We start from the raw sequence: 22,315 nt of genomic DNA on the forward strand, positions 1-22,315 counted from the left end.
TTGGGTTAAAAGTGAAAATAATTTAGGTGTCATTTCTTAATTAGAAAGTTTATCCTTAAAAGGCCTCATAGAGAGAGAGAGACATGGCTCCATTTTTAGTTTGTTAAAGTGATGTAGAACTCAGGGTTTGTGAAACTATAATGTAGATAAAAGCTAATAAACATCTAAGTCCCCAAAAAAATACCATCTCATGCATTTAATGCCAACCCTAGCAAAAGAAACCCAAAAACTCCACAATGCCCCATGCAGTTTTCCCTTTTCCCTGATTTTTGGGGATGATCTAAATCAGTGGAGCCTGTGCTGCACCGAACACTTAATGCTGAGCATTCACACAAGAGCCCACGGGAGGAGGCAGTGCCAGGGCTGGGATGTCTGGGATTTTCCTGCCTTTGGCACTGGGAGGTGAATTTTAAAAGAGGGATAAAGAAAAATAGAAAGAAAAATCCCCCCCTGGAGCTGCAGTTCCGTGCTTGTTGGGTGGCAGGTGAGCTCAGATGGAGGAACCATTTCTCTCTGGAAAGACTGACACTTTTAAACCAAGAAGTAGGAAATGGAGGTAATTAAACCCTGATTCTGACTCTTTCTAACCAAGAAATAGTAAATGGAGGCGATTTAATCCTTATTTCACTCTATTTATCAGAGAAATAGGAAATGGAGGTGATTTAACCCTGATTTTGACTGTTTTTAACAAAACAAGGAGGAAATGAAAAGTGATTTAACCCTGACTTTGACTCTTTAACCAAACAAAGAGGAAATGAAGGGGGATTTAACCCCAGTTTTGACTCTTTAACCAAACAAAGAGGAAATAAAGGGGGATTTAACCCTGATTTTGGCTCTTTAACCAAACAAAGAGGAAACAGGGTGTGATTTCACTTTGATTTGCTTTTCTCCCTCTGCAGCTCTGGTGCTCCTCCTGCACCTGGGGATTTCCTGCCCCGGCCTCAGCTCAGGGCTTTGCTCAGGTCCCTCAGGCTTCCTGTTTTGCTCTCAGAGCTTTCATTTCACCCACAAATCATTTCCTGTTCTGAGGCTCCCTGTGGCTGATCCCCTCCATTTCGGCTCCTCTGGTAAATCTTTGCCCTCCCTTCCCTTTTCCCAGCAGCTGGGTGGGTGATGGGGGAAGCTCAGGAGCTTTTCCTGACGTCTTGAAGTCTCTCAGGTTGTCTCTGGATGCCGGGGGGTGGTGGGGCTGTGATCCTGCTCTGCTGCCGACAGCTTTTCAATCCCAGCCACGGGAAGTGTCGAGCCTCCCAAATTAACTCATCCAGCAGCATGGAGCCCTCTATTACTCTGCCTTTCCATCATTTTCCTGGAGTTCAAGTGCTGCTCTAAATGAATTAGTGTTGGGAAATGGGTGTGGGGAGGGAAATGCCATTGGAGAGGCTGAAAACCTGACAGGAATGGAGGAACCAGGGTAACCCAGAAAGGTTCAAAGGGATGTGGTGCTGACAGAATCATTTTAGCAGCAAATTGCATTTTATTTTGTGGGGGGGGTCACAGGCATGGGAGGAATTTTTAATAATTGGGCATGTGATTCTAAGCTTGTCAAGTGTGTGGCTGAGCTGAGGGAGTAACCGGGAGGGAGCTGTTGAGGGGTTCATTGCTTTCAGTTCACTGCAGAGCCACAAATTCAACAACAAATTCCTCCTCCCATACAGTCCCAGTGCCTGTTCAGTCTGTATTTTTATTTACCCCTGGTTCTCAAACATTTTCAGAACTCGATGTTTCAGTTGTAGCCCCTTGGTTTTTCCCCTCCCCACGCAGCTCAGAGGCTGTGAAAGAACGGCTCGTGGTCTCCAAGTGTTTATCTAGGCCTTGGATTGCCGGGAATCCTGATATTGCTGGGTCTGCTGAGAATGGAGAAGCACCCCAATAACACCTCCCATGGTAGGGGTTGGAAGGAGAGGAGCTTTAGGGTGTCTTCAAACCCAGCTTCCTGAGACCTGGGAGTGCCAGAATTCCAGAGTGGTTTGGGTTGGAAGGGACCTTAAAGCCCAGCCCATCCCATCCCATCCCATCCCATCCCATCCCATCCCATCCCATCCCATCCCATCCCATCCCATCCCATCCCACCCCATCCCATCCCATCCCATCCCATCCCACCTTCTGGAACCCAGGCTGCTCCAGCACGTCCAGGCATGGGGCAGCCAGGGCTGGTATGGATCATCTCTCCATCCTGGCTGTGTTTTGCAGGGAGATGCCCCCATGCTCCAGATGCTGAGGGGATGCTGAGGGGTTTCCTTCCCTCCTGCATCATCCTTCTCTAATTTTGGGAAGTCAGGCTGGCCAAACACCCCAGCGTGGCTGAGCGGTCACAGTGGTGCTCACTCAAAGGCTGGACTTGATTTTGGGGTTCATTTCCAAGCCTGTTCCATGATTCCCTGGTGATGCACGGACACAGCCTCCATGGAAGGCCCAGGAGCTCTGGAGCAGTTTGCAGCAGCCCAGGGAGGCTGCAGAGCTCTGCTCTTGTCCAGCCACAGCCAGGCCCATCTGGCCATGGGGACAAAGCTCCTTGACAGACAACTCCAGAGGGGATTTAAAGATTGGATTTACTGAAAGAGGGATTATGGAGGGCTAGACTCAGCGGGAATTTGTGCCTTTAGGGTGACTTTAAGGTTTTGGGGAAATGCAGCTTGGATCAGGTTCTCCCTTTCTGCTGCTGGGGCTGGCAGAGCATCGTTAAAGTTGGGATAATGAGGGTTTTTATTAATGGGAATGTTCCAGAGGCTTTGGCAACACGCCTGGTTTTTCACAAACGTGAAAATAAATGGGAAAAAGAGCAGCTTCCCAGTTTTACACCCAGAACAAATGAAGTACAGCATGGCTGGCAGGAAAAATCCCAATGCAGAAACCAGATCTGCTGTGACCACTCACTATCTCACATTTCCCACACACAAGGAGACCAGGAGCTCCCACCATGCCTGAGAATCTCTTTAGCAGGTGAACCTGGCTCCTGCAGCTGCTTTGGCTCCTCAGGAATTCGGAGTAGGAGATATCTCCAGAATTTTCAATCTTTCCCCCCTCATTTGACATCCCATGGGATAAACTGGTAATACTGATCTTAAATATTGGTGTATTTTTGCCCACCTCCTGCTGGGAGGTAAAGAGAGAACCTGGCTCTCCTTCCTGTAATTCCCAGCCTGCATTCCTGCCCCCATTGTTCCTGTTGTGCTGTGATGTCCTTTAGCTCAGGCAGCTCTTTGCCTTCCCAGATGTATTTTTAGATTGCAGCCTCCTCTCCTTTCACCTTCCTGCTGGCAGGATGAGCAGAACGACCTCTCCACATCCTCTGCTGGTGCCAGAACACAGGAATGGCTTCCCACTGTCAGAGGGCAGGGATGGATGGGAGATTGGGAGAGAATTGTTCCCTGGGAGGGTGGGCAGCCCTGGCACAGGGTGCCCAGAGCAGCTGGGGCTGCCCCTGGATCCCTGGCAGTGCCCAAGGCCAGGCTGGACAGGGCTTGGAGCACCCCGGACAGTGGAAAGTGTTGGAACAAAATGGGCTTTAAGGTCCTTTCCATCCCAAACCATTCCTTGATTCTCTGATTGTCTCTTCCCCTCACCAGGCCTGGAGCCTCTTCCTTGCCCCTTCCTGGCTCCTTGCATGCAGCCAGCCAGAATTCTCCCTCTCATCCCTCAAATGGAACCTCCTCAGCAGCTGGAATTCAAACCAGGGTTTCCCTGGCACCAGCAGCTGCTGACACAGCAAATCCAGCCCTGCTAAAGCTCCAGCAGCCTTGACCAAAACATCATGAATATTCACGAGGTGATTAATTAATGTCTCCCTGCTTTAATAGCTCCTCACAAAATTCTGTGCCATCCCGGGGGCTGGCACCCGGGTGGAAGTGTCACTTCAAGGTATTTTGGAACAACCTGGCCAGGAGTGAACATGTCTGAGGGCTGCAGTGACCCCAATCAGCTCCCCACGGCTGTGATGGTGATTAGTACCCATAATTAGAAATTCTCCAGGAGGGTCAGGCTGTGCTGCAGAGCTGGAATGGTGCAGGAAGGAATTTCCAGCTGTGGGATATTCCAAGTTCAGCAGCCTCCATTGTTCTTTGCACTTACACGAAGCTCAGTGGACCTCCTGTGGCTGGAGGTGCCCTCCAGGGGACAACATCCCTTGGGAAGAGGGAGATGGCAACATTTGTATGGATGGAAGCAACATGGGAAATGCCAGGAGTGTTTCCTCCGTGTCCATTTTCCTTCCCCTGCCAGGACACAGGATGCTGGGTTACCCAGATTATCCACCTGCCTCCAGAGGGATTTTGGGGCTGAGCTTGTGGAAGCCTTTCTGGGGTTTCTCTGGGCATTCCCAGTCTGGAGTGAAGAGAGCTTTGAGATTTCAGCAGGATGGGGATTGCAGAGGGAATATCTGCAGTGGGGGTGGGGTGCTGGATTTATCCCAAATTCTTACCTCCAGCTGCTCACCCTTTCCCACTCAGCACTTCCAGCTCATTCCCTCAGGATGCTGGAAGTGCCAATGCTCTGAATAATCCCAAAAACCATTAGAGGAGAGCAGGGACAGCAGCTCCTCCAAGGGCTGTTAAACACAGGGCTGTGCATCCAACCTCCAGCTTGGGGAGCTGATGGATCATGGGATCCTGGAAGCTGCCAGGGAATCCTGAAGGCACCAGAGCTCCGGGCTTGCTTTTGATCCCAAGCATCTGCCACTGGACACTGTCAAAACTTGCCACTCATCCCCCAAAACTGCAGGGAAAGGTGAAGGGGTTCTGTAATGTGGAATTAAATGAGCAGTGCTGGAGCAGGACTGGTTAAACCTCGTTAATTGATGTGCTAATTACCTGTGGATATCTAGGCCAGCCTGGATTGTGAGCGTCAGTTGGAGAAGTTTTGCAAGTGGATCTCCAGCATCTTAGAGGAGAAGAAAACCTTTCTTAGTGCTTGTGGAAGCTGAACTGGTGCTGTCCCCTTTGTGAACAACCCCTTGGGTGCTGTGGAAGGTAATTAATTAATTAATTAATAGCCTTGTCACACTCTGAACTCTCTGAGCTTTTTGCAGTGTCCCTGCCAGTGAAAGGTGAATAAATTCAGGCAGTGAATGAGGGTGGTGGGACAGGGTGAGGTGGTGTCTGGAGAGGGGAGCAGCAGGAGCTGCGTTTGGGTGTCTGGTGGCACAGCCATCACTGATCCACTGCCCATGGATAGACAGAGCCAGGCTGGGAATAAAAACAATTTATCTCATTTCCAGGAGTCTCTGGTCTGGGGAGATGAGGGTTGGTAACACCAGGGCAGGAGCCTGGTGACATCCCCTCATCAAGGAATAAATACATTTGTGAATATCAAATGCATTTTATATACGTATTATCTGTATATAGTTAACTCCACAACAGATGACTTTCAGTCCATTTCATAGAAAAACACGGGTTTAGGTTGGAAGGGACTTTAAGGACCATGGACAGGGACACCTCCCACTGTCCCAGGCTGCTCCAAGCCCCCAGTGTCCAGCCTGGCCTTGGACACTGCCAGGGATCCAGGGGCAGCCACAGTTTCTGTGGGAATGGGTGCCAGGGCATTCCCACCCTCATTATCAAACCCTTCTTCCTAGTGTCTAGTTTAAATTAAAGGCATTTCTAATTTAATTCAAGGAGCTTCTTCACCTCTGGAATATGTCCCAACTTTGTGTGACACATCAGCACACAATCCTGGAGACATGAGCAAGGAAAATCCTAACCCAACCCCAGTGTCTGTTTTGTCCCTCCTGCAAAGGTGACCCTTTATCCCAGCCCCATCTTTGCTCCACTCCCCCCTCAGCCTCAGCAAGCCCTGGTTTGGGCAGGGCTGCTGAAATGACCTCACCAAAGGGCTCTGGCCATCCCCACCCCCAGAGGGAGGTATTGAAGTGGGGTGCCCCCAACCAGGGAATGATGTGCTCTGACTCCATGATTCCAGGAGGCCGAAAAAATGCTTTGTTAAGCTATACTATATTACACTAATATTATACTAAATCACATGCTAAAGAGATACTATACCATACTAAAGAGATGCTATACTACTAAGATACTAGAGAAAAACCCGTGACTGTCAGGGACAAGACACAGCTTTGACCCAATTGGCCAAGGAATCAAAACAACTTTCACCGGTGTCCAATTAACAAATCTCTTTGGGCAAACAATCTCCGTAACACATTCCACATGTGCCAAACAACAGGAGCAGCTAGTAGAGATATGAAATGTTTTCTCTTCTTCTCTCTGTGCTTCTCACTGCCTTCCCCAGGAAAGGAGTTGTGCCTGCTGCTCTCTGTGAGGAGATCTGCAGCCCCAGGGATGCAGCGGTGCCGGCAGGACGGGCAGGAGCGGGCGGAGGCTGAGCTGCAACAGGGGCTGAGCCCATCCCAGGGACTGAGCCCATCCCAGGGACTGAGTCCATCCCAGGGGCTGAGCCCGTCCCAGGGGCTGAGCCCGTCCCAGGGGCTGAGCTCGTCCCAGGGACTGAGCCCAGAGGAGGCTGCAGCTGTGCTGGCGCTGATGGAGGAGCACGAGGAGCCCCTGCTGAACCACTCCGTGGCCTTCACAGAGCACCTGTGCCAGGAGCTGCAGGGGCTGGAGGAGGTAAGGAGCCATGGAGGTGCCCAGAAGGAGGGGTTGGGTCTCTGGGCATCAGCAGCTCTGCCCTTTGCTCTGGGAGAAATTCTGGGAGGAAAGGGAAGGGGAAGGGAAGTTCAGGGAAGGGGAAGGGAAGTTCAGGGAAGGGAAGGGAAGTTCAGGGAAGGGAAAGGAAGTTCAGGGAAGGGAAGTTCAGGGAAGGGAAGGGAAAGGGAAGTTCAGGGAAGTTCAGGGAAGGGAAGGGAAGGGTCTGACTGTGGGGTACTGGGGTGTGGGGTTCTCTGGGACTGGCTGAGCAAGGACAAGGGACAAAAGGGGCCCCTACAGAAGGAAAAGCTGGATCCAGGGAGAGTGAAAAGGGGAGAAAAATGAAACGGAGCTGGAAGGAGATTGAAAAGCAAATATAAAACAGTAGGAAGGGCCAGTGGAAAAGGCACAGGACACTTCCAGAATTCCTGGTGAGGGTGGGCAGGCCCCGGCACAGGGTGTCCAGAGAAGCTGTGGCTGCCCCTGGATCCCTGAAGTGTCCAAGGCCAGACTGGAAGGGACTTGGAGCAGCCTGGGATGGTGGAAGGTGTTGGAGCAAAATGGACTTTAAGGTCCCTTCCTTCCCAAACCATTCCAGGATTCTGTGGTTTTCCAAAGATGTGGAAGGGAAAGGGAGGAAATTAAACCAAGGAGCTCAAGGGCCCTCTGGAAGAGGATCCTTCAGTATCCCTGGCTCCCCTCCCTGAGTGGATGGAAATGGATGGGCTTTAAGGTCCTTTCCAACCCCAACAATTCCATGACTTTTGACTATTGATCTTTGCTGACTCCATTTGGGTTGCTGTGATTTACTGCATTTCTGCAGAGGAAATTTCTCCTTTAAGTTCTGGAACAAAAAGCCTAGGAAAGCTGCTTTGAGCACTTACCTTCTGCTAAAATATCTGGGATTTTATGGTTGGTAGCCAAGGAAAAAGGGGGAAAAAATAAGTCAAAGGAAATATCCTAAACCATACCAGAAACCACAAACCCTAAGCCAAGCCTCCTTTAGCTGCAGAGTTTGCTGTATTCCCATATATGATTTATTACACTTGGAAGTTAATCTGGAAGCCCAAACTCCTGAGGTTTGTTCCTGCCAGCTCCTGGCAAGGAATTCAGGCACTTTGTGACTGTTCCCAGCTGTAAAACACCCTGGGAGAGCAACAAATACATCTTTATTAAGTTTTTTGAGATGAAAGGCGCCGTTGAATACATTATTTTAATGCCCTCTAATGAATAAGTGTGACTTCCCTCTAATACAAATTAATTAATGAGCATTTCCATTTCCGAGCTCTAATCTCCAATATTAAATGTTATTAAATCCCAGCAAGTTAGACCAGCACATGCATCCATTTCAATGTTTTCCCCCCATCCCCGTGATAGCACCTTGGCTTTCTCTCCCATATTAATCACCCTCCTCTAACCACAGAAATCCCTGCACTGGCAGCAAGGAAAAGTTGATTTCTCCAAAGGGGAGGACGGCACGGCCAGGACACTGGGAGGCCAAAGGCTCTGATTTGGACATTGATATTCCTCCAGAATTCCAGGATCCCAGCACATGTGGAACTGCAGGCAGCTCCCAGCAGCTCTGTGCTGTACCTGGATTTATTCCTGTTCCTGGAGCCTCTGGAGAGCCCCTTCCCACAGCACTGTCCCATCAATGTCACCGGGAATGCTCCCCGTGGTGACAGCCTGAAGGAGTGGCAGGGGCAGGCGTGGGGGAGGCTTCTGGCTCTAATGAAAGAAAAATGAATAAATGGGAAGCTCTGGGCAGAGCTGATGGGACGGGATGGGGTCCCTGGGTGTGGCAGGGAAGCAGAATTTGGAGCATGACCAGTGCTTTTGGAGATGAGTGTCCATGGTTAGACAGGCTGGGGATGTCCACATGGAGAGGGGACCCCAGAGCCCCTGCCAGGGCCTGAAGGGCTCCAGGAGAGCTGGAGAGGGACTGGGGACAAGGCCTGGAGAAACAAGACACAGGGAATGGCTCCCACTGCCAGAGGGATGGATGGGACATTGGGAATGAGGAATTGTTCCCTGGCAGGGTGGGCAGGCCCTGGCACAGGGTGTCCAGAGCAGCTGTGGCTGCCCCTGGATCCCTGGCAGTGCCCAAGGCCAGGCTGGACACTGGGGCTGGAGCACCTGGGATAGGGGAAGGTGTCCCTGCCCATGGGGTGGAATGGGAAGAACTTTAAGGTCCCTTCCCAACCCAAACTGGATTAGGATTCTCTGAAATCTTGTGGGATGGACACTCAGGTCCTCAGGAGACTCCACCATTTGTGGAGGTGAGGGCTGGACACTCCCTGCAGTGACACATTCCCAGGGCACACAACCAGCAGGGCTTGGTGGCCTCTCTGGACCGATGGAGACCCTTCTGCTCATGGCCAGATTTTCCTGGACACTCCCCAGGAATTTGCTTGCTGGGGCAGTTAGAAGTGCCCTGAGGGGACACCTTGCCCAGGGCGGGGCTCTGTGTGCCCTGGCTCTGGGGACATGCAGGTGGCACTTGGCCAAGGTGGGACAGTGGCACTGCCACCAACATCCTGCAGGTTACGGTGACACGGTCCCTGCTGTGCCTCAGGAGGGCGAGAGACAGGACATTTGACCCCAGGATGGTGACAGATCCCTGCCAAGCTCTGAATCCCTCTGCTTCCCACAGGCCAACCTCCAGGCCCTCCTCTGCTCGGAGCAGGAGGCGGCCCAGCTGATGAGCTGCCTCGACGAGGCGCTGGCCGAGGTGGCCCGGGTGGAGGAGACCCTGCAGCTCTGCCATGAGCTGCTGGGGGGTGTGAGGCAGCAGATGGATCACATCCACCGGGAGAACTCCCTGCTGCACCGCCTCGCTTCCAACAGGACCCGGCTGATGGATGAGCTCCTGCTCCTCACGGTGCGTGCCTTTGTGAGGACATTAATCTTCAGCGGCTGAATCTGCTGGGAAAAACTTCCAGGGAATTTTAAACACTGAAAACTCTGATTGTCTGCAAGGGCTATGGAGCTCCTCCGGCTGGGAAATGGGGGATGGTGTAAGGTGAGGGTGGACAGAGAAGAACTGGGATGTGCAGGACCCTCACCATGGCCCAGAGGGGTCTCTGAAAGGCCTTTTCCAGGGCAGGATTAGGAATGCCAAAGCTGATTAAATAATCATGACCTGGGAATACAAACCCAGCAATTAACGAACTTAATTAATTAATTAGAGGCAAAGCTTGTGGCACCAGACCTTTCTTGTCCACCACTGCAGCTGTTCCTGAGCAGAACATTGGGTTTCATGGGGACTTCCACGGATTTCCTGACAGACACGGCAGCTGCTGCTGGGGGAAGCACTGGGCTGTTCCAGCCAGCAGCATTCCCAGTGGGACGGGAAGGGATGGGAAGGGATGGGAAGGGATGGGAAGGGATGGGAAGGGAGGATGAGGGGCTGGCTGTGTTGGCAGCTGCCCTCCCTGGCTGTGTTGCAGGGCCAGCTGCAGCTGAGCAGGGAGCACCGCGCCGCCCTGTGCCGCGCGGATCTGTCCAGCCCTGCAGCCATCGGAGCCTGCACGGCTGCAGCACGGGCCCTGTCCTCCTGCATGGACCTTCCCATCCACCCCAGTGAGTAGGAGCAGGGATTCCTCCCACGGGATCACCCTGCCGGGGGTGGACACCTCTTGGAGCTCGGAAAGGAGCTGGGGAAGCTGTGGTTGGAAATCCTGGTCAGTGCTGTCTGTGCTCCAGCGTTGAAAACAGCAATTCATTGTGGCAGGATGTGGGAGTTTTTGGATCCCTGAAAGTGTGCAGGGACTTGATCCTGGCAGGAAATCCCAAGTTTTCCTTGCGGTGAGACTGGGCGAGTCTCTTTGGCTGAGGTTGGACTTGTGGATTATTTTTATTTGTTAAATTTTATTTTCCACTCCTTGTCTGTATTTCCTTGGTACCACAGGAAAGTTTTTGCTCTTTGATCAGCTTTTGGGTGGATTTATCTCAGGACTTCTGTCTGAGTTCCCTGAGGGATGTGGGTCTGCAACTCCCCCAGATCCCCTCAAATCCCAAAATATCCTTTTTTTCCCCAAGGTTACCGGAAGCTGCAGGCAGTGGCAGAGCAGCTGATCCTGTTTGAAACCCTCAAGCAGAACTTTGAGAGCTCCTTCATCAACCACATCACAAACATCTTTGAGCTGCAGGTGGGCTCCACTCTTCATGGCAGCCTGAAATCCTGGGAAATTGGAATATCCTGGGAGGTTGGGCCAGTGGTGCAGGACATGCTGCTGTGACAGGATTTTTCTAAATTGTCTCTCCAAAGAGATCTTCCCACACACCTTCCCCTTGCCATTGTCCCTCAGTCCTCAGCTTAATTTTCCAGGGATGTAGGAGAAATCCATGCTCCCAAAATCCCTCTGGTGACATTCCTTAAGCCCTTAGGCCTGGAGATTTTTTGTTTAGGTTTTCTTATTTTATTTTGGGGGTTGTTGATCTGTTTGTAAGCTAAAATCCCAGGATAAAGCCCAATCCCGTGATCCTGTGATTAACACCTTCAAGTACTGATCTGGCAGTTTAACAGATTTTATGGACAAGACCCCCGTGGGCAGCAATCCCAGAGATTTCCTTCCATGGAAAGGAGCAATTCCCAAATCCTTACTTCCTTACTTCCTTAGTGTTCCGTTTCAAGCAGCAGTTCTGAGAAGGGAGCTGGGAAGGAGCTGTGTGATTTCCATCCTTGGAGATCTGCAGACCTTGGCTGGGCACATCCCTGAGCAAACTTTTCCATCTGGATCTGCTCCAAACCTGCCCGCTCCAATCCCACCTGCACAACTCTGCAGGTGCAGTGTCCCGGCACATTTTCAAGGCTGTTTTATGTGAATGTTTTCTGTCATTTCTCTCCCTTTAGGGCAATTCCCAGGCCCCTGCTCCTGGTGTCCCAAGCCACAGGCCCCACCACGAGGAGCTGCTGCCCTACAGCCCCCTCATGGCCTGGCTGAGGAGCAGCAGCCCTGCTCTGTTCTGGGACCTGCCCAAGGTACGGCTGAAACCCTCAGCAAGCACTGCAAACCCTCCCTGGGAACAGGCAGGCCCAGCTGGGGAATTCCTGCTGGGACCTGGCTCTCACCATGAGACACCTGAGCTTCCAGGGTTTGCCCCTTTGGGAATGTCCTGCCCACCTGGAGTTCTGTGCCTGACTGGGGGGTGCCAGGGTTGTGCTGAAGTGAAAGGTCTGCAATGCCCAAATCTGGGATTTTTGCCCTTACCTGGCCTTTTCTCCCCATTCCAGGTGTATTCCCAGAACCTCGGCAGACTCTACGAGCGGGAAATCAGAGCCCTTTTTGAACAGGCCAAGGTCTCCCTGTCAGGGAGAAGGAAAGGAAGTGAGTGGTTCAAAATCTGCCCTCTGTGCTGCTGGGCAGGGTTTGCTGGCACCAGGGATGGTGACAGTCACCTCCAGCACAGGTGGCCCCAGGAGCCTCAGCTCCATGAATTCCCCACTTTTTCCAGCTGCTTCTCAGAGCTGGAGCTTTGGTTCCCTTCCCTGTGCAGGGCTCAGGAATGACACAGTGGTGGATGGGATCGTGTTCCAAGCAGCCACAGGAGAGAGAGGGGGATGTAGAAAAGCCTGGAAAACAAAACCTGTTGTCAGCTCCCTTCTCCCTGGTTCTCAAAGATTCCCACTCCACCATTATCTCCCAAAAAAACCTCACCATGTTTTCTCTTCCCTTGCCTTCACCCTCTCCAAGGGCTGGAGCTCCTCTCCCGTGAGGACGCCCTGAGGGATCTGGGGCTGTTCAGCCTGGACAAGGCTCCAGGAACACCCTGTAATTCCCCCACCCCTGGAAGTGTTCCAGACAGGCTTGGAGCAACCTGGGAGAGTGAGTGGAAGGTGTCCCTACCCGTGGCAGGGGTGGAATGTGATGATATTTTGGTCACCCCCAACCCAAAGCATTCTGTGATTTTATGATTGTCTAAAGCCTGGTTCATATTTCATGCAAGGCTCCTCAGACACTTTCCCCTGCAGGGGGAAGCCTGTCCCAGAAGACAGAGGGAATTCACAGCAATATTTATGGGATGATTTCACAGGGAGCTGACTGCCAGGCTGTGTTGTCCCAAGGTGCTCATTTCCACCCAAATCGCTGGGTCTGACTCAAAATATTCCAGTCAGGTGTTTCTGAAGATAAAAAGAGAAACTGATCTGTCTCCTCTGGAAATTTTTTATGGCCCACAAGTCACATTTTCCCTCAGTAAAACAAAGAGCTGTAATGGAAATTTCCAGGCCAGTTTGGCCCAGTTTGAAGGTCAGGCTGGTGTGTTTTGTCCATCAGAGTCAGCACTTCCAGCTCTGCACTTCCTTCATCACCGATGTCCAGATCCCAAGCCAGGGGATGAAGCTGAAGGAAGGGAATGAAGGTGGTTTATGGCTCCCACTTTTGGGGTTCCTCACACCCAAAACTTCCCCACCACCCCCTCCAGCTCCTCTTCCCAGTGTCACTCCCCTGAGAAAGTCACTCAGCAGCTGGGAAAACAGGGGACCTCAAACCCTGGGAGCAAAGCAGGATGGGGAGTGCTGACACAAATACCTGCACAGCAGTCCGTGAAAAAAGAGGAAAATTTCACCTAAATAGTCCTAATGGCACCTAAATGGGCACCACTGGACCATTTATGGGAATAAAAAGTTGTTAAATTAAACAAAAGGTGGTGCTGGGCACATGTGGCAGCCAGTCTGCCCCATCCCCTTCTATAAACATTAAACTGGGATTTCCTTCAGTATTTTATCCATCTTTAAATCCTACACAAGTCTGTAGACCAGGAGGGATTAAACCCAGGAGAAAATGCTTGGGAGGCTACAAGATGTTCCTGCTCTGGTAGAAATCAGCCCAAAGTGTCTGCCCAGCGCTGGGGCTCTCTCCGGGCAGGACAGGGTGAATTTTGTTGTCCTGAGATGTCTCTGCTCCACTCCAGAGGGTGAGGACAGGTCTGGGACAGGCAGGAAGCCCCAGGCTGGGCTGGAATTGTTCAGCCCATCCTTGATGTGAGCAGAACATTGGAACAACCTCGCAGTTCGTGAGAAAAGGGGGAATTTTTAGCAAGTTGTGCCCACAGCGGTCGTGGCACCTTCCCCGGGGCTGGCAGTGTCCCATGGAGTTCGCTGTGCCATCTCTGCAGCGCTGGGGGCAGAGCAGGGGGACAGCTCCCCCTCCCTCTGCAGGGCAAGGTGACCCTTCCCAGCCCCAGGAGAGGCCAAAACCCCAGTGCGGCTCTCCAGGGTGCTGCAGAGGTGTCCGGCTGCAGGAGCTGTCCCAGGGCTGTCCCCGCTCCCGGAGCCTCCTGCTGCAATATTCCCGCAGAGCTGGCTGCTCCCGGCACGGCTTGCAGGGCACCTTTGGCTTTGCTGAACTTCGGCAGGAGCCTTATCCATGGTCCTTCCTGCTCATGGATGGAGCCCAGGCTGTGAGGAAACCTGCCCGAAAACATCCCTTATCCCTGCTGGAAAATATCCCTCATCCCTGCTCCAAAACATCCCTCATCCCTACCCCAAAACATTCCTTATCCCTGCCCCAAAACATCCCTTATCCCTGCCCCAAAACATCCCTCATCCCTGCCCCAAAACATCCCTTATCCCTGCCCCAAAACATCCCTCATCCCTGCCCCAAAATATCCCTTATCCCTGCCCCAAAACACCCCTCATTCCTGCCCCAAGACATCCCTCATCCCTGCCCCAAAATATCCCTTATCCTTGCCACAAAATATCCCTCATTCCTGCCCCAAAACATCCCTTATCCCTGCTGGAAAATATCCCTTATCCCTGCCCCAAAACACACCTCATCCCTCCTGGAAAATATCTGTCATCCCTGCCCCAAAACACCCCTCATTCCTGCCCCAAGACATCCCTCATTCCTGCCCCAAAATATCCCTTATCCCTGCCCCAAAACATCCCCCATCTCTGCCCCAAAAAACACCTCATCCCTGCCGCAAAAATCCCTTATCTCTACCCCAAAACATCCCTTATCTCTGCTGGAAAATATCCCTCATCCCTGCTCCAAAACACACCTCATTCCTGCCCCAAGACATCCCTCATCCCTGCAGTCAAACTTCCCTCATCCCTGCTGGAAAATGTCCCAGTCCAGGTCTCCAGGCCACTTCCTTTCTCCTGATTATCCCAGTAAATATTTTGGGTCGATTCCACGCCCTCATAAAGTATTTTTATTTATGGCACCACCTGCTGATTTGTTGCCTTATGTGATGGGAGAATTTAGAAGGCAACCTCAAGCTGTTTATTATTAATTAGGGGCCGGTAATTAAGTCCTTTCTCATTTTGCCATTCCGTTTTCTGCAGGCTTGTTAAATTCTTTCCCATTTGCTGTTGGAAGATTTATTTTTTTCCTGGTTTTGCCACTTCCCAGCTAGTGAAATTATAATGTAGTGGTGAGAAAAAGGCTAGGAAGCAGCTCCTTAATTTAGTCCTGGTTTTAGCAAGGCTGAGGTCATGAGCAGGGCTGGCTCACCCCTCACCCCTGCTCAGCCCAGGGCTCACAAATCCTTCCCAAAGGGAAAACCCTTCAGGAGTGGCTCAAACAGGGATATTTGAGATACTGTGATTGATGGAGGTGACCTGACTGCTCCAGAACCTTTGGAATAGGAGAATGATTCCCATTTCTGGAAATAATTAGGAAACAATCTGGATGTTTCCCCACTTATTCCTTTCAGGGAATAGAAAAATATTTTTAAACACATCTTTCAATAGATTTTTTTCAACTTTTCCACTCAGGCCAAGCCCCCAGTGCTGAAACTGCCAATGTTGGAGTAATATATTTACTTCCAGTGAAATATTTTAATTTTAAAAGGGCATTTTTTGAGAAAAAGCCATTCCCACCTCCCCTGGATATTTTTTAATGGCAATTTACAATCAAAATTAAGCACCAAACAATTTTCCCAAGGCTTTTGCAGGTTTTTGTACTGATCTGTTCTCTTATCCCCTGGGATTTTCCCCAACCCAGCTGTCAGGAGTAAGCACAAGGCAGCAAAGGGATAAACATCACAATCAGTGGAATCAAAAAGCAGTTTAATGAAACAAAAATAATGAAAAAGAGGGAGAAACAGGTGAGAAGTCAGAGAAAAACTGGAAATTTCATCCAAATTCTGCATTTATCTGAATGCAACAGGAAAAGATTAATTCATGCATGAGGTCAGATGTAAAAAGAGCCTTTTAAGACTTTAAGTATCCAGGACTCCAGGAGCTGGAAAATCCCAGGGGAGGAGGGTTCTGACATCCCACACCCCGTGCAGGTCTGCAGGACACTTGGGAGAAGCCAATGGGGACCAGGCAGCCCCGGTGGAGCCTCTCCAGGAGCAGGGAAAGCCAGGAGGACACCCCAGCCAGGGGGAACATCCACAGGGTAAGGAGCTGAGGGCTCCTGAGATGTTCCATGTCCCTCCCCGGGGCAGAGCCCGAGGTGCTCCCTGTGCTGCCCGATGTCCCCTCGGGTGGACACGGAGCTGCTCTGGGGTCCCCAGTGAATCCCAGAGGGTTTCCAGACCAAAGGTGGTTTCTCAGCAGGTGTTGCAGCAGGTGCTGAGCGAGCTGCAGCCCCTCTGCACCTCGGAGCAGCAATTCCTGCAGGAATTCTTCTGGCTCGGCTGTGACTCCGTGGAGCTGCAGGCGCTGGGGGTGAGCACCGTGTCCTCTCCAGGCCCATTATCCTGGCACATCCATGGGGACCTGGGCTCTCCTGGGCTCTCATCCTGCAGGAACCAGCAGTGGGCAAGCTTAAGAGGAGAATTAAATGGAATTTAATTGACAGCTCCAGGAAAATCAGGGGTCTCCAAGCATTAAACAAGCTGCAGCAGAAATAAATCCAGAGCTCATTTTCCTGGCTGAGGGAGAGCAAACAAATCAACATTTGGTGGGTTTAGGTGGGATATTGGGAAGGAATTCCTCCCTGTGAGGGCAGGGAGGTGCTGGGATAGAATTCCCAGAGCAGCTGTGGCTGCCCCTGGATCCCTGGCAGTGCCCAAGGCCAGGTTGGACATCAGGGCTTGGAGCAGCCTGGGATGGTGGGAGGTGTCCCTGCTCAAGGCAGGGGGTTTGGGGTCCATCCCAAACTATTCTGGGATCCTTTGATAGCTTCTCCTCTAATCTTTTTTCAGGGATCTGCCACTAAGGGAGGAGAGCCCATGGCACCTCCAGAGGAGCCTCCTCGCACCAAGAGCCGGAGCCAGTACGTGGGGGATGGGATACCCTGGGTGCTCTGACAGGACACAGGCTGAAGTGTCCCCTCCCAGTTAATTCCTGACTTTTCCATGATTTGGTTTGGTTTTTAAGGCCAGAAGAAGCCATAACCCAACTGCTGAGTGAGATCTTCAGCTGCCTGGAGCCGGAGCTGAGGGCATTTCTGGATGTCTGCAACAAGGTTCACCCACTGGGCTGCCTGCAGGTCCTGGTGGCCTTGAGTGACTCCGTGTTTGGGACCTGGGGCCCTTCCTCAGCTCCCCCCTCGTCCTTCCTGCACGCCCTCCTGGGGAATGTGCTGCTCCTGGCCAAGAGCAACTTCAACAAATGCATCGTGAGTGTCCATGGTGGGAGGGAGCCAGCAGGCCCGAGTGATGTTTGACCTCTTCCAGAACCTCCCAAATGGAATCCCAGAACCATGGAGGCTGGAGAAGAGCTCCACAATCACCGAGTCCAAGCCCAGCCCCCAGTTTGTCCCCAGCCCAGAGCTCTGAGTGCCACACCCAGGTGTTCCAGGGATGGGGACCCCAAACCTCCCTGGGCAGCCCCTGCCAATGGCACAGCTCCCTGTCAGCCTCAAACACGGGTATCACATTCCTTGGGGTTACAGAAGGCATTGGAAATGGCAGAAGCCTTCCCAAACCCAGCTGCTTGCCTTCTTTGCTGCCCTGTGCTCCACCAGATGAGTCGGATCTGAGGGTGCCACCTCTCTGTGTCATTCTCAGGGGACCTTGTGCAAGGAGATGGAGGAGGCCAAGACTGCCAGCAGGACGAGAGGGGGGATCCTGCCCTGTGTCAGCCGCTTCCAGGAGTTCGTGGCGCTCTCTGAGGAGGTGTTCCAGACATCCCAGCGCCGGGGGGAGCTGGACAAGGCCCAGCTCAGGCTGGCCAGCAGCGTCTTCAGCAGCAGTGAGTGCCAAGGCTGGGTGCTCTGGTCAGGAAATGTCCCCCTGCAGCTGCAGGAGTGATCAGGGCAGGGTGAGCTGCCTGTCCCTGGGCACTGAAATCTCTGCCTGAGTGAGATCCTGGGAGCACCGGGCACATTCCAGGTGTGGCAGGGTGGGAGCTGCCTGTCTCCTGAGCACTGCCTGCTCCTGAAACCCCTTTCCCTGAGCAATATCCTGGGAGCACCAGGCAAATTCTGGGTGCTCTGTCACAGGGGGATGGGCCTGGGGGTGACAGGGCTCAGCTTACACACAAAGGCTCAGCTTTGGATCCAGCTCCAACATCTCCTGCCTCACTGTGGAGGGGGAGTTTCTCACAGATCAGACTCCTCTTACAAGGTCTTGGGAGCCAGAAAAACTCCCCCAAAATCACCAAGGGGTGTTGGTAGGGAGAGAGGGGTTGGGAGAGCGGGTTGGGGAGCTTCCAGTAGATCCCTGTGTTGTCCCAGCTGGAGCCCTCAGCTTCCTGTCAGTGAAAATATCCTGTTTTCCTGCCTGGAGAGGACCTGAGGGGCTGCAGAATTCCCAGCTCTGACCACAGATTACAAGGTGGTGGAGGGGCAGCTCCCACCTGCAGGTGAGCCTGGGGTGACCCACTGATAAATCCATGGACACGGCCCTGCCAGCTCCAGGAATGTTTGCAGGGAATGAGGTCAGGCAGGGAATCATGGACAGGGATCAGGATTTGTGTTATAATTACTCCCTCTGAAGTCAGACGGTTCAAACGAGCCGTCCCAAAGGCACATCCCTCCTGAGAGCCTGCAGGGGCTTCTCTCCACACCTGAGTCCCTCCTTCCTTTCCAGTCAACAGCCTCTCCTCAGCAAACCTGAAAGTGAACACGGATATGGTGATGATGGAAAATTTCCACCACATCCACAACTTCCTGTGCCAAAGGAACATCCCCTGCCTGGAGGGCAAGAAGAGAGAAGCCAAGCAAAGGTCCAGGGAGCATATGGAGAAATACGTCACCATGTACGTGGGCCAGCCCCTGGAGAGGCTGAAGGTGAGCACGGGACCCTGGCCCGGGCCTCCAAGGGCAAGGGCTCTTCCCAAAACTCTGGATTAACTGGTGTTCAAATCTCCCTGCCCTGAATCCAGTCTGGCATTATGTTACTTTGTTGTCACAGGATATGAGAGCACCTGGATTTCGTTGTGCTCAGGGATTCCCAAAATCCTGGCATGGCCTCCTCCAGCTCTTCCAGTCTGAGCACAGACACCAAGAGAAGGTGCAAAGGGGTGTGAATAGTGCAGGAGCCCACTCCTGGTTCTTGGAAACAATCTGTACATTTAGGGACTCTAAATCCTTGGGATTTATGGTATTTCTCCACAGCCACATTGCAGCAGGAATACCCAAACAGATTCTTGGGCTGTATGAAGAGACAGGAAGATGAAGGAAGGGATTATTCCCTTGTTTTACAGCAGATGTGGAATGTCCTGTCCAGTGTCCCCTTTCCTGACCACTGCTGGCTTTGGCTGTGCAGTCCTACTTCAGCAGCATCACAGAATTCCAGGCTGGAAGGGATCCCAAAGGGTCACCCAATCCAAATTTCATTTCTTGGATGGGATTCTGTAGCTCCCTGTCCAGTCACATCCTGAAAGCTCCAGTGGTGGGGCTCTGTCACATCCCTGGGCAGGTTTGATTGATCATCCCAACTTGTTGTCACTGGAAAAAGTTCCTTATATCCAGACAATGTGATCAGCCTGCCTTTCCCCCAAGGAAGCCTTTCCCACTCCTCTTTGACAATCACGTCACGACAATCAAAACCGTGTGCAGGTTTTTCCATTTTCCTGCTGCCTTGTCCTTGTGCCCGTTTCCAAATGGTGAACCAAGACACGGGGGGCAGAATTCCAAAGCATTGGTGGGGAGCTTGTTCCCAGTTTGCTCCCAGTTTGCTCCCAGTTTGCTCCCATTCCCACTCTGGTTGCGTGCTGGCATCCAGCAGCTCCCAGCTCTTTTTTCACAGCTGCCTGGGCTGATCCATCCAACACTTCCCAAGTGGCTGCTTTGTTAACTGAGCTAAGAGCATCTGGCTCTGCTAACTCAAACAGACATTCCTGAGACTGCAGCTCTTCCGCTCCTTCCCTCTCCCTGAAATGTCTCGCAGATGGAGCTCAGCTGGAATTATTTATGGGACCTGTTACTTCCAATTTGTTTCCAGTCGTTGCTGTCAAACATTTGTTGGCTTGGCTGGAAAATCAGCTCCGTGTCTCGTGCTACCTGAGCTCTGCTATGCCTTCAAATTCTCCCCTTTCCAAGGGAAAAGATAATTTTATTGCTCTCAACAAAGTGAGTGGGATATGAGAGCACCTGAAATTCCTGGCATGGCCTTCTCCAGCTCTCCCAGTTTCTCTTCACCAAGAGGAGGTGCAAAGAGGTGTAAGTAATGCAGAAGCCAATTTCTGGTTCTTGGAAACAGTTCATACACTTCAGAACTCAAAATCCTTGGGATTTAGGGTATTTCTCCACAGCCAAGTTGTAGCAAGAATACCCAAACAGATTCTTGGGCTGTATGAAGAGACAGGAAGATGAAGGAAGGAATTATTCCCTTGTTTTACAGCAGATATGGAGTGAGTGTCCTGTCCAGCTCTGGCAGAGATGTCAGGAGAACTGAGAAAATTCCAGTTTTGCTTTACACCTCTGCAGGTTCTGGGATCTCCCTTCCCCACCTCTGGCTCCAAACCCTCTGTGGGGAGAAAACCAGGGGGAGCACCAAGGAACTGGAGGGATTTTCCAGCAGTCCCATTGCTCCATGGGCCTGCAACCTTTAGGGATGCTGCTTGTTGAGCAGGGAGGGGAGAGAACCATGAAATTCCCTAAGTTCTGCTTTCCTGGAGGATAAAAATCTCCAACACTTCATTAAACATCCTTAAATTTTTCTTTTCAATTGAATTAGGTATGGGAACTGAGGGCAGTGCTCAGGGTCAGCCCTGGTGCAGGAATACCTCAGGATGGCTCCTCATGGAATGTCTCCTTCCCTTCCCAGCATTTCTTCGAGGGGGTCAAAGCCCGCCTGGCTCAGGGGGTGAAGGAAGAGGAGGTCAGCTTCCAGCTGGCCTACAGCAAGCAGGAACTCCGGAAAGTCATTGAAAAATATCCTGGCAAGGAAGTCAAAAGGGCCCTGGAGAGCCTCTACAGGACAATCCACAAACATCTGTCCCCAGAGGAAAATCTTCTGCCGGTAACTGGAGTGGGATGGGTGTGACACTGGGATGGTTGGGATTCACACTGCACTGCCTGTGTGGCTGTAGGGGCAGGGGAAGGAGCTCAGGTTTGCTTTTCCAGGTGGTGTGGCAGCCCTGGAGCAGAGTTCTGCTTTTCCAGGTGGTGTGGGAAGCCATGGAGCAGGGGTTATGCTTTTCCAGGTGGTGTGGCAGCCCATGGAGCAGGGTTCTGGTTTTCCAGGTGGTGTGGCAGGCCATGGAGCAGGGGTTATGCTTTTCCAGGTGGTGTAGCAGCCCATGGAGCAGGGTTCTGGTTTTCCAGGTGGTGTGGCAGGCCATGGAGCAGGGATTCATCCGGCAGTACCAAGAGTTTGAGGAGCTCATCCAACGCTGCTACGCAGGAGCAGGGATTGCCCTGGACTTCACCATGGAGGATGTGCTGAGCTATTTCAACTCCATCACCATGTCCAGCATGTAGGGAAATTCCTCTCTGGATGTCGGGAGCAGCTCAGGAATCCTTGTCTGCAGCCACACCTCCAAGGAGCTGAACACAAAGCCATTCCCAAGTAGGATATTTGGGTTCCTACCCTGAACTTAATCCCAAAGTCCCTCTGACTTGTTGGTCCTGCACTAAATCTCTCTTGAGGAAGTGGAGTTGATGGACCCAAACCACAACTTCCCTGCTCCAGGAAACCATTTTGCCACCAGGAAATGACACTCCAAGCCTCAGATTTCCCCGAGTGAGCACTGGTGCCGCAATCCTCAGCAGAACATTCACAATGGAAAAATGTCTTCTCTCCAGGGACTTTCTCCTTTTCTGTGCTCGAATTTCAGTGACCTGTGCTGAACCAGGGTGTTGAACCACATGGAGACGCTCTGAGTGTGAGGTGTTCCCACATCCAGGTATCCCAACAGGCACTGCTGCTCCATGGCTTTCCGCTGAAAGTCATCCAGCAGATGAAAGTCCAGAGCTGTAAATATTAATGGATTTATTGCTTTTAGCTCAGATTTACTCACATCTTAACTGGAGTGGAGAAATGTGCAGTTCTAGAGATCCAAACTGATCCTGCAGGGAATTGCCTGCTTTTAACCCGTTTTTGTAGGAATCTTCCTACAGCAACTCACCAATATATTGTCATTCTTCAAATGTTGTCTCTGTTTCTTGGGATGATCATGGGGCTCACATATTTTCTGTCACAAACTTCTTCCTAAACAACTGCAGAGTTTGAACTCCTTGATATTTGCTTCACAGAACAAAGATTATTTTATTTATTTTGTGTGTCAGGAAATTATCTTGGAGGCAAGATTCCCTGTGCATTGCCAGGGAGGTGGGAGGCTGCCGTGGCTGCTTGGACAGCCCCTCTTCTCCAGGGATATCCTGGCTTCTTCAGTGGGAGCTTTAAGCCAGCACATAAACCCAACTTTCCCT

General features: G+C 51.8%; 1 protein-coding gene and 1 long non-coding RNA gene across 2 annotated transcripts; one reads left to right on the forward strand and one right to left on the reverse strand.

Annotated features, from left to right (window-relative positions):
• The first annotated feature begins 1,011 nt into the window (after nt 1-1,011).
• On the forward strand, nt 1,012-22,272 carry LOC135304643 (exocyst complex component 1-like). The gene is made up of 17 exons (XM_064427268.1): nt 1,012-1,067; nt 4,823-4,967; nt 6,241-6,387; nt 6,466-6,575; nt 9,250-9,477; nt 10,046-10,178; nt 10,638-10,747; nt 11,452-11,580; nt 11,833-11,926; nt 15,837-15,946; nt 16,108-16,218; nt 16,698-16,768; nt 16,873-17,113; nt 17,505-17,688; nt 18,528-18,727; nt 20,709-20,903; nt 21,209-22,272. Exons 3-17 carry the CDS (start codon nt 6,291-6,293, stop codon nt 21,362-21,364), a joined length of 2,169 nt encoding a protein of 722 aa, XP_064283338.1. The 5' UTR covers nt 1,012-1,067; nt 4,823-4,967; nt 6,241-6,290; the 3' UTR covers nt 21,365-22,272.
• Nucleotides 4,623-11,905, reverse strand: LOC135304645 (uncharacterized). The gene is made up of 3 exons (XR_010365950.1): nt 11,810-11,905; nt 4,809-4,878; nt 4,623-4,713 (listed from the first exon to the last, which is right to left on the reverse strand). It is a non-coding gene; the product is annotated as an uncharacterized LOC135304645 (long non-coding RNA).
• Nucleotides 22,273-22,315: the final 43 nt, after the last annotated feature.

This window comes from Passer domesticus, chromosome 7 (assembly GCF_036417665.1).
Source record: "Passer domesticus isolate bPasDom1 chromosome 7, bPasDom1.hap1, whole genome shotgun sequence".
NCBI classification, from domain to species: domain Eukaryota; kingdom Metazoa; phylum Chordata; class Aves; order Passeriformes; family Passeridae; genus Passer; species Passer domesticus.